A 12,838-nucleotide genomic window follows, 5' to 3' on the forward strand; every position below is an offset into this window, starting at 1 on the left:
AGTCCAAATATTCAATCCTTTCTATCAGAAAGAAAAAGAGTCAAACATTGCAATGCTAAACCCTCCATATTGCCAGTATTTTGGCTTAAAAATTGAGAAAAGCTGACACAAATTACCAGGAATCGATTAATCTTTGACATAGCAAGGAAAATAGCTTCGAGGATTTGAAAGCTATCTGAGCTAAGGGAAATAGTAGGCTCTAAAAAGAACCAAATTTCGCTTCGCCTGCCAATTTCCACGTCACCAAGTGAAAATTTACCATTATGCGGTTGACTGCTTAGTTCACTTCCGGTCAGTCTAAAAAAATCGCTTTCCTGGCCAGCAAAAAGCGTACATCTGGTACCTTTTTTAGAGAGACACTAGAATGAATTCTTTCTACAAACGTTTTAGGATGACTTCAAGAAACTTCGCTTTCAAACAGACAAACTAGCTAGATTTAACGCTGCAGCACCGCTTTTCCGTTATTACTTTGCAGAAATTACAATATACTGTCCAAACTTAGCGTAATTTCGTATTACCTGACCAGAGAGCAAAGCTTTTCAACTGTACGAAAACTTGTTCAGAGAAAAAAAGCGATTCAAGATTTCGAACGTCCCTTTTCAAACGCACCACACTCCAATTTACAAAACTGTATCAGTTTCAGTTTGATTTAAGCCATTAATGATATTGAAAACAAGTAGGGGAGATAGGATAATTTCGCTCAAAGGATAATTTTATTTTTAGAAAAAAAGTGCTATCTTGTTTATAAGAGAGAGCATTTGTTGGAAACAAAAAATAATGAGAGAGAGCATTTGTTGGATAAAAAAAAAAATCGTCAATAAGTCTTATGGCTTTTCCGGGCTTCTCGTAACTATAATTACAAACATTTAGAAATGGATTTTCTATTTTAAAAAAAAGAAGAAAAAAACAAGCAAATAATATTGGATCATGGATCAGGGAGACCCTGATCCATGCAACAATACTATTTTATGCTTTTTCCCTTAAAAAAAAAAAAATAAAAAAGCAATGAACACCTAAATAAACTCTTAACCTACCAGCAAAAATTCTGCTTATCACTCTCTTAAACAATATCATAAAGAAGGAATTCCGTAATATATAAAGCACAAAAAGGGCCTATGAGAGTAAAACTACATTTTCTGTAGCTAGACAAAAGAGGGTCGTACATGTTCACAATAAAGACCATTAAAAAGAGCGGAAAAAACGGGCCAAATGGCTGAGGGTGTCCAAAATTTTGGTTTCTTATGAGGTAGGATAATGTAGTACGTTCTAACATTTCTACGTTCATCATTTCCATGGGAAAACAGCATTTGCAGCCTCCCCAACAACTAGGCACACAAGTTTTTACCTCAGAGGAGGCGATCATTCAGGAGAGGAGTAGGACAAAAGTTAAAGAGTAGGCAAAATTATATGAAAAAATATAATATCCTAATCTTGCTCTCATGTCAGGATGGTTGTTGCAGAGTATTTGTAATTTACATATCGTAATTTTTTTAAGCATCCTAGATATTAGAGAAAATACTACAACTACTAATGGCTCATTGCAGCTTTAAGTCGCTCATTTTGGCCAAAACACCTGCGCACATTCCACCTTCAGCCCAATCTATTCAACATTCTTTATTTTTTACCTCCCCTCAAGTTCCAATTCTCTTTAAAGAATTATGGTCTTTTCCCACCAAATTTATGGCCTCTTTTATGGCCACTCCATTATGACCTCTTATGGCATCTTCTTGTCCCCATTTATGGCTCCCTGTTGCCACTCTATTATGATCCCTTAAAGCTTCTTCCCACCCCATCAGTGAACGACCTACTTTTTGTTTGGCTCCAAATTGATTGGCAAAACCTTTGGCAAAATTTTCTCCCATTGAAAACCTTGTATCTGATGATCCAAAAAATCCATTTTTTTAATTTCAGACCCCCCCCCCCCTCCCCAGGAAAAATGTTATAGGAGTTTACTTTTTCATATATTAGACTTGAATTTGAAAACTGAGGGCTGAAAGGGAGAAGCGAAAGCCTCCTTCACATCTAAATAGCCTTGTATCAAACAGTTCGTAGTAACAAAGTGTAAGTAAAGAGTGACCTTTGTCAACAGAAAAACTTTAAAAATGAACTTTTCATAACAATATGTCCACCAACAGAATCTACTGTTTACGCAGATTCTAAATGCGCAAAAATGATCAACCCCAGATTTGCCCATCAAAAGCTATGAAGACAGTATAGATAGGCTTTAAGTATTAAGGGGATTCGATACCCTAAAGAATTGGCCTATATCGTCCATTATAAACTTTTTCAGTTTGTGTGGTCAAACTATTTAGAATTAATGGGTCGATCTTGCCATAGCTTGTAGAGCTTGGATAAGCGATCTGAATAAACGGCATAAAACCGAAAGCGACATCCAATTTCTATTAAATCCTATAAAAACGTTGTAACTTCTCTTGTTTTGTGCTGGAGACAGATATATTTTGTTTAAGAAAAAAAAATCATATCATTAGGAAGCGTAGATTTTTTTTTTTTTTTTTTTTTTTTTTTTTTTTTTTTTTTTTTTTTTTTTTTTTTTTTTTTTTTTTTTTTTTTTAATCAGACGGAGCACATTTTTCTTTTGGAAATTCAGGAAAGGATTAAACCTACAAACATTCTAGTATACCTGCTAGGAAAATGCCTAAAATAACTTATAAAGAAATGTCATTTGATCAATTTGACAGCCCTTCGAATTTTCTGTGGTGCAACCCGCTTTGATTGAAAACTTTGCCTACATAATCCCGTTGTCTTTTCAGTCAAATTTCACAATCAAATCACAAATCCTCAATAGCTTTGAATGATAAGTAGTCCCTTGAAGAAATTGCAAAAGGCCTTTGAGACAGTCAACCGATGTTAAGGCTCAGAAAATGATGTTTAAGGTATCAAATCCTCTTAAAGCTAAAAATCTGAACATACTTTTACCGCTTGAGGTTTCACACTCTGCTTTATGCTCCATGATAAAATTCTAAAAATTTGAAGCGAAAAAAGGCTTAAAAATTTGAACATACTCTTACCGCTTGAGGTTTCAAACTCTGCTTTACGCTCCATGATAAAATTCAAAACATTCGAAGCGAAAAAAAGCTTAAAAATTTGAACACACTCTTACCGCTTGAGGTTTCAAACTCTGCTTTATGCTCCATGATAAAATTCTAAAAATTTGAAGCGAAAAAAAAAATTGAACATACTCTTACCGCTCGAGATTTCAAACTCTGCTTTATGCTCCATGATAAAATTCTAAAAGTCTGAAGCGAAAAAAAGCTAAAAATCTGAAAATACTCATACCGCTTGAGGTTTCAAACTCTGCATTATGCTCCATGATAAAATTCTAAAAATTTGAAGCGAAAAAAAGCAAAAAATTTGAACATACTCTTACCGCTTGAGATTTCAAACTCTGCATTATGCTCCATGATAAAATTCTAAAAATTTGAAGCGAAAAAAAGCAAAAAATTTGAACATACTCTTACCGCTTGAGATTTCAAACTCTGCATTATGCTCCATGATAAAATTCTAAAAATTTGAAGCGAAAAAAAGCAAAAAATTTGAACATACTCTTACCGCTTGAGGTTTCAAACTCTGCTTTATGCTCCATGATAAAATTCTAAAAATTTGAAGCGAAAAAAAGCAAAAACTTTGAACATACTCTTACCGCTTGAGGTTTCAAACTCTGCTTTATGCTCCATGATAAAATTCTTCTGAGCAGTAGCCATTTGAGCCATAATGGCAGCCTTCCTTGCTGCAGCAATTTTGGCTCTTCGCTTTTTCTCATTCTCTTCTGCTTTGGATTCTTCTGTATCAACGAACATCTTTTCAGAGACAGGTTCACTTACGGTCCCCCTTTTAACCAAGATCTAAAGAAAAAGCACCAAGTTAACTGTGGAACTAGAGAAACATCATCATTAGAATCCCTCATCGCTTATTTCACTTGTGGATTCTGTTCAAACGAACTCTCTTTCCTTCTGCCTCTTCTTCTCTTTTTCTTTTTTCTCTCTTTTTTGTGAGTAGATGTATCTGCACCTTGAGCTAAAATGATTAATAGTTTAATATTTGGTATTGATGTTTCGTGATACCCTTCCTTTACAGGCCATGGAGCCAATATGGGGATCCGTGATTATGTTATTGAGTTGTTTTGTTAATTTTTTTTTTTTTTTTTTTTTTGAAAAATATACCTATCTACAACGGACGCACAATATACCTTGTGGACGCACAAGCCCGTCAACCACATTTAAAGATCTAAAGAAAAAGCGATTACTCCTAGTCGTTTGAGTAGATATAGAATTCCAAAGGGATGGAAAGAGGGTCTATAAACTCTGTTCAATTAAAAAAAAAAACATTATAAAAAGATCCGAATAATTTAAACCCCACCCCAGCTTGTAAAAACGTCAAAGAAGTGCATATAAAAATGTATGTTTTTTGTAACCCCCTCACCCAAAGAAAATCCTGGAAACGCCCTTGCGTGCATGGTAACACATATTCCCAGGTCACATTAATTTGTGGCTAAACTCAAATTACACATGGCAACAGTGCCACCTCCACAGTGTAGCGTTTGTAATTTCACGAGCAAAATATGTGGTTGACCAATCACAGTCAAAATTTCAGGCATAATTTTTGAAACTAGAAAAGATGCGAGCTCGGAATAGCATTTTTTCTATCTATAACAAGACCTATGGGAGGATTCTAGAAAAACAGAAGTAAATGGGACAAATCGAGGCTATAAAACGTTCATCCCATCACAGAAGGTCGAAGACAGTAGCCCAGAACATCCATACCACAGAGCTGGGCTGAACAGCCGGTGCCTCAGCTCATGTACGAGTCCAAACACTGCCAAATAACATCTAATAGGAATACTAGGTTATAGCATTAATCTGGAACAGCAAACTTATGGGCTAGACAAATGAAGAACTTTCTCCCGGCGTTTCAAGATAGGCGAAAATTGGCGCTCAAGTAAGCTGTTTAAATTTTCGCATTACTACATAAAATTTTCTATTTTCTCTTGATTTATAATTTAGAGGTTTTGAGTTTCTCAAGAAAAAAAATAAAATAATAATTGTCTCTGCTTTCCTCGTTTACAGAGATAGCTGGAAAATCAAGCAACTTGTAAATAAAACACTTGCAATTACTCACTAGTTATATCTGTTGCAATTAAAAGTGCTTTTAGCAAAGCACTATAATTCTTTAGTGCAAAGAGGGTGGCTGGGGGAAGAGGGTCAAAGGGTTAGCCCCCTTCAAATACGAGATAATTTTAATATTACAATATAATATTAAATAAATTATATATTTAAATAATATAGTACAATTATTATTACATAATAATGATTTGATTACATTATAATTAAATAATATATTATTTAATAATAATAATTTAAGGTTAATAAGGTCAGCCCCACACTGGCTGATCGGTTAAGAAGGTCAAGGTAGGTTAAATTACTAGCAGTTAATGGGGAGAGAACACCAGGCCACTTCAGGCTAAAACAGAATTAAATTATCAAAACGACACGAATACCAGACTGTTAGAATTTATACTACACGTTCTCAATTTCTTAATCAAAATCAAACTTCCTTTTTTTACAGTTTCTCTTATGCAAACAAAATTTTATAAAGTGTTTATTTACGAAAAATATAGCTTATAAATACCTTGATATCTACGTGGAAATAGTGTTTCAAACAGAAGAGCAAGAATAAATTAGTGGCTAAGAACTCCAAAAATGTTACATATTCTAAACCGCTTTAAATTTTTCTTAAACTTCAAAACATCACGATTAAAAACTCTAATTTTATACGGTGTAAAAAATTCCAAATAAAATGTTAAAACTTAAATGTTAAAAATTATCCCAAAACAAGCACGAGACCGAAGAAAATTACAAAAAACACTCTGACGATTTATCCTCCATGTTGAAAACTTCTTTACAATTTTAAAGCCTAATTTTTTAGTTTCCTAATAAATTCTAATAAAATAAATTAATTTGGATTTTTTAATTTTTACTCCGAGAAACGATTTTGGCTCATTCGGGCTTGTGATACATAGTTTTTGAATTAGATATCATATCAAACTCTGATGAGGAGCAAGTGTCAACATACCTCCTTATATTTTCTAATGGTCCAATCGAGAAGCACTTTGTGGTTATCAATCCTTGAATTTCCTCGCAAACTTTCCATCAGTGGGAGTATATCAAACTTGTCCGCTCGATCGGTGAAATGATACCCAATGGAGTTTTCCCGCGATAAAAACCTTATCTCTTCCCAGAGTGCATAACCAATCAAATGAAGGACCATATGAAATTGTGTCTCAGAAAAAGTTCGTGCACGTAAGTTTGAAGTCCTGGAACAAAGCAGAGATATACTATAACATAATGATAATAATACATAATTATAATAACAACATAATAATAATAATAATAATAATAATAATAATAATAATAATAATAATAATAATAATAACATAATAATAATAATAACATAATATAATAATAACATATAATATAATATAATAATAATAATAATAATAGTCATAATAATAATAATAACATAATATAATATAACAAAGAATTTAATTGAACAGTGTTGCACAACTACAATCGTTAGGACATAACCAATTCTTCCATCCAACTACAATTTATATGGCCTTTTCTTGGCATGCATGAGTATAGGTAAAACCCTTAGGTGGAGGAAAGAACATTCAGAGCGTTCTTCCTAAGAGTGTTACAAAGGAAAAAAAAGGAACTTCGATATTTGTTTATAATTTTTTCCTGACAAGTTACAGTTGTAGGTCTTTCGAGTTAATCTCGAGGGGGGTTCCCCTCGCCCCGTTTAATTGAAACATGATAAGGGGCACACTAGTTTTCAGTAATACGGTGTTTCTTTCTTCGGTTGTTTGCTATCACAAAATAGAATTAGCACTTGCCAGTTTTCAAAAATTTGTGCTCATAATGTCTAGGCTGATTCAGGCACCAATATAGTTTTTTTTATTATTATTATTTATTTATTTTTTTCAGTTCTAGCTTTAAACGAAATGCATAGACTGATAAAATCAGCAAACTAGTAGAATTTAGCTTATTTTAAAATGTCTGGAATCCTATACATACTGAAAATACTAAAAATTACATCTCTAAATATAATAAAATATAATATAAAATATATTTATTAATTATTAAAATATAAAAATATATTTTATATAAAAATCTATCTCTTCTTTTTTTTTCTCTTTCTTTAGTGTTTAACAGGTAAACTACAATGTAGCAAGAGTGAACAAACCTCCAAGAACAAAACTTAAGCACAGCTAGACAAAAAAGAAGATCTGCCAGCAAAAGAGAAAGGAAACCAAAATATTAAAATATATAAATATAAAAAAATAAACAGATAAAAAATATAAAATATTAAAAATAAATTTGCAGCACAAAACTTGAGTCACGAAAATTTGTTTCATTGAAGTTTTAACAACGGATAAACGACCATATCATAAGTATTGATTAATGAACATCCAAATCTGAATTCGGAAAACAATATATACAAAAACTCGAAGTCTTATAAAATAAAAAAACAGGCTGATTAGGGAAACATGTTTTTTTAGGGGGGGAGGATGAACGCCCCCTTCTCTGTATATAAAGTATTCAAGTTCAAATAAAGAAAGACTACATTTAAGAAAAAGATAAGAAGAACATATCAAATTAAAATATTGAAATAACATAACGATTAAAGGCTTAAACATTTGTCAAGAAGAACCGCTCCATGATATTCCTTCAAAAATCATCAAACTTATGGCTTGTTGAGCCCATCTTCCCTGAATCTGATTTTTCAGTCGCAGACGACATCTATCATCGTTTAGACTTCAGAAGATATAAATTATGGTGATTCTCATTTTAGAATCACTGCCAGTCATCCCCGACCAAAGGGGGAAGTAAGCCCAATAAAAGTAAATATATTATCAGAGTCGAGTATAATTCTAGTATATGAATCTAGAGACTCTAGTATAAGAGTCAGAGATATTATAAAACATGTACCTTATCCAAACCTCTAGTTTTTTAGTAAAAAAAAACCTTAGTTTTTTTAGATATCAAGTATTGGAGAGAACAAAAAGAAAAAAGCCATAATAAAATTGAGGTAAAAACTATATCACGACAAATACTTTCTAGTCAAAAGAACAAAATTAAATAAAGACCTTTCAAAAACAGTTTGGAAGATATAAAGCATAACATCAGACTGAAGAATGTTTGAAATCGGCATAAACGCTTGAGTAAAAGGAGGCAGAGGAGGTGGTGGGCAACATAGCTCCAGTCCAGCGACTTTCCTCCGTTTAATCTGTGATTCTTCCGCCCTGGACATCTCTTCCCTTGTATAGTGATAGAAAAACACGTCGAATTGATCGAAATATTCTATTTGAAAAAAAAGAAAAAAATCAACGATTTGAACTAGTTCAAATGATTCTAAGCAAATCTTAGATAGAAACCGCAAGAGTAGAAAAACTCAAAAAGAGAAGGAAAAAAAGAGAAGAGTAAAAGACGAAATAGGTAAAAGTAAAAGACTAAATTAAACTTAAGTTAAAAAACAAATACATGCACGAAAAGAGATTGAAAAGAAGAAGACATAGAGAGAGAAAGGTGAGTTACAACCGAAATGCAAATAAGAGTTAATTTATTTGAAGTAACCTGTGCATTTTTTTTAACATATTAATACATTCTCGTATAAACTTTCAAAGCATTAAAGGTCATAACTACAATAAGTCAAAATGTGTTATATTTCATTCTTTTTAAAATTGGGACTGGTAATCTACACTTACACATACATTAGGCTCTTCTATCGTCCAATACTTTATCGTATTTAGTTAAATACAACTTTTCAGATCTATGGGTCGCTCCATTTCCTGTATCTTATCAGGTCTGGTCATATCGATCATATATGTTCATATCTATCGGTACTTCCGTTTTCCCCTATTTTACCTGCTACTAACCTTTTACTAAGAACTCTCTGTAATATAAAGCCGCACAAGGCCAACACAGTTAAGCACTCTCTTCCTCCAGCCCAGTCTATACAAAATCCCGACCCTAGATGGTTAGTCGATAAGGACCATCTTCGTTTCTCAGTATATTTGAGGTTTCGTTTCAGAAATTATTTATCATTGATTATAATTCATTATTTTAAAGGTCCCTGGTAGAAACATGAATTTTTTTACTGGGAGATGTTAACGCCCAGTTCGGAAGAAATAGGGATAGATGGTATCCTATCTGAAAACAGAAAAGAAAAAGAAGAAATCGAATCAAGCAATAAGAAACAAAAAGAGCAGCCAGATGACGCATATCACCCTTAATTTACTTTTCGGCGAGAAAAAATTTTCATTCAGAAAATTTCATTTTCTTTTTTAATTTTTCTTTCTTATTTAGCTGTATTTATTTCATTGGGATTGAGCAAAAAGACAACATTATTTGTGCTTAATAATAACCATATTTTGAAAAACAAAACTTTCCTGACGGAAATAAAGAGCGAAGTTGACAACAAATAATGCTTAGCAATATTTATCTATGACACTATTGCACTTAAACAAACTGATAATATTTCCCTACACTCTTTCACAACCTTCGGTAAAAAAAAAATGCAAGCTAAATACAGTCGTCTTTTACAATCCTGGCCCTAGGACATTTTATCAAAGGCCCAGATAATAAACAGCACAAACGAATTTTGAACCGGTTAGTTCTGCAAGGTCCTAGATTTATGGCTGTTTATAATATAGCAATATTAATTCCTGAAGCTCTCGAGGATCTTAGGTTTTCCATAGCTACAGTCATAAAAGTGATGCTGTTTATAATATATTTTAGTAAAGAACAAGCGACACTTCACCATTTACAATCCGAATCATACATTTAAAAACAGCATCACACTGTGGTAACAATTTAGGACTTAACAGAACTTAACCAAGATCTAATCCACTAAATAATTTAGACACTACAATTTAGAATCTGAATCTTTCATTTAAAAACAACATTCGTAGTCTTTGATAACAATTTAGGCACTTAGAATCCGAGACTTAACGTGACTTAAACAAGACTTAATCCACTTAACAATTTAGACACTCCACTGTTTAGAATCCGAATGATTCATTTAAAAGCAACTCTTGTAGTCTTTGATAACAATTTAAGCACTTAGAATCCGAGACTTAACAGGACTTAACCAAGACTTAATCCACTTAACAAATTTAGGCACTCTGCCATCTAGAATCTGAATTCTTTATTTATAAACAACTTTCGTAGTGTTTGATAATAAGAAATTGCAAATACACGAGTAAAAACGAAGCGAATGAATTGTTACACCAAATAGGTCTGCAAAGTACTAGCACTCAGGGCCGTATCCAGAGAAGTGGGGTTATACCCCACCCCCGAAATATTTGTCCGATTCATAAAAAAGTAGTAAAACCGCATACAAAAAAATTTTTGATGCGTTTTGTACTAACATGGAGAAATTATCCGAAACACGATATTAACAGGAAACGGCGATTCTTAATCTTTGAAGACCCAATCCTTGAAGACTCAAGAACGGACTTCTAATCAACAAATTCTCCGCCAAGAATGAAATTAACAACTCTTTCCTATATAATAAAATCTATATAGTGATAATCTAGGTATATAAGGTCTTTGGCAAAACAAAACGGCCCTGAACTTATTGGACTCCTTCAGTAGAGCCTTATATGGCTTTATTAAACTGAAAAAAAAAACTCAGTATCTGACGTTCTGATATGTTATGTTTCCAATTCAACAAATTTGAATTTAGGAAAAGGGGAAAAAATTGAAAAGCATAGGATCAATTGGTATTATTAAGTGTCTATCAACAATAATAATCTAGGCTGTATACACGCAATATCAACACAATACATTTATAGTCTTTGACAAGCATATACATTATACCATATTAATTTAGCAATAATAATATCTAGACAGTCTAGATGCAACAATTTTATATTTAAGTATGTTTCATAGCCTAGATACGTGGTAACCAAAGCATGAGCCGCGGCTCACTGGGAAACCGCTCTGTCGCATTGGCGACGTGAAATATTCGATCAAATGATTCGTCAAATTTTTTGAAGAATCATCCCAAATTCTCAAATTCTTGAAAAAAGATTTTAGCTTTCAGAAAAAAATCACAGCTGTGAAAAGTAAAATTAATGGAAATGATTGCTCTCCCTATTGCACTAGTTTATTGCCTTCGATAAAATTAAATTATCTTGCAATATATAGGTGGATAAGAAAGATAGATAGATAGATTAATTCACATGAAAGTCCTATTGGGCCATAGTGAAACACAACAAAAAAGCAAAAAAAAAAAATCGATATCAAAACGCAAACTGGCAAGACACTAGAACTTACTATTCAAGAAAATTTTCATGATGCTTCATATTTTTCAAAATTTCCAAAAATCAAATCTCTCCCCCCAACCCCCTACCAAAAATTTTCATTCCCTACGTTCCCATAAAAAAAAAATACAATAATACAAATGATACAAAAATGTGATATATCCTTTTAAAGGTCACCGGTCAAAGCTTATTACAGTTAGAAAATGTTTTCAAGCAGATAATATTCAGAAATTTACATGGATCCAAGACCCATTCAGAGCCGAAACTCCACCTGGACTTACTTCTTTCAGGGGCCTCTCAGGGATTTATATTGAATAGACACATAGAAGAAAAAAAATTTTGTAGCATAGATCTGTCTAAATTTTGGATATCATAGGCAGCGTTATTGCGCTGCCAAAGTAGAGAGCGATGTGGGCGCAATGTATTATTTTTATTTTTATTTTAGGCCAGGGTACTTCGTATCGAATGACTTGTATTAGAAACTTCGAAAAATGCTTATTCGATTGGAAATTGAAACGGCTAGTGGTCTTTGTTATAATCGAAAGTGATTAGAGGGCAACTAACCCCCATCCCACGCCCAGCATTTCCCCAAACACATTCAATCTAAATTTTGAGATAGCCCTTGTAGTTGAAAGGTTCAGAGTTTATGTATTTGGAAATGACCCCCCCCCCCCCCACAGCACTAAGGGATAGGGTTGTAAATTATGCCTGGGGGCATTTGAGGTTTATACAGAAAGAGATCGTATAAACTTCGGAGGGGGCTCATTGCATTGCTAATCAGAAGTTTTAGTGCTCTTTTTGAGATTCAGAGTGATCAGTGGGTGGATACCCTCCCCCACATACACACTTCGTATTTTCCCGAAATGTATCTGATATAAATTTTGAGATAGTCATTTACTGTCGTAGAAACTGTCGAAGAGATCGTACAAACTTCGGAGGGGGCTCATTGCATTGCTAATCAGAAGTTTTAGTACTCTTTTTGAGATTCAGAGTGATCGGAGGGTGGATACCCCCCCCCACATACACACACACTTCGTATTTTCCCGAAATGTATCTGATATAAATTTTGAGATAGTCACTTACTGCCGTAAAAACTTCGAAAAAGGCTCATTAGATTAAAAACTGAAAGGGCTAGTGCCCTTTTAATAGCCAAAATTGATTGGAGGGCAACTAACCCTTCTCCCACGCCCCCCATTTCCCCAAACACATCCAATCAAAATTTTGACATAGCCTTTTAGTTCAACTTAATTGTAAGGTCAAAAACTTAATTTGGGCAACAAGCTTGCTACTTGTTCCTGTAAAAAATACTCAGCAACTGAAACGTCGACTTGACGCCCTATGCGCGGGCAATGGCTCAGGAAGATCTTTATCCTGTTTTTTATTTTCATTTTTTGCAGTTAAATAAATAATCGCTTCTTAGGTGTTTTCAAAGACCACACTGCCTTTTTATGACGTACAAATAACAGTTCAAAAGGGAAAAATCCTTTCATT

At 33.3% G+C, this 12,838-nt stretch overlaps 1 protein-coding gene across 2 annotated transcripts in view; it reads right to left on the bottom strand.

Annotated features, from left to right (window-relative positions):
• The window catches only part of LOC136030852 (E3 ubiquitin-protein ligase UBR2-like), a 151,719-nt gene that overhangs the window by 70,200 nt on the left and 68,681 nt on the right, over nt 1-12,838 (bottom strand). For both annotated transcript variants that reach the window (XM_065709903.1, XM_065709902.1), the window contains exons 15-17: nt 8,168-8,381; nt 6,091-6,331; nt 3,662-3,863 (exon numbers count right to left, since the gene is read on the bottom strand). In XM_065709903.1, coding sequence (XP_065565975.1) covers nt 3,662-3,863; nt 6,091-6,331; nt 8,168-8,381 — 657 coding nt within the window. The remainder of the gene's footprint in view (nt 1-3,661; nt 3,864-6,090; nt 6,332-8,167; nt 8,382-12,838) is intronic.

The sequence above is a fragment of the Artemia franciscana genome, chromosome 9 (genome assembly GCF_032884065.1).
Source record: "Artemia franciscana chromosome 9, ASM3288406v1, whole genome shotgun sequence".
NCBI lineage: Eukaryota > Metazoa > Arthropoda > Branchiopoda > Anostraca > Artemiidae > Artemia > Artemia franciscana.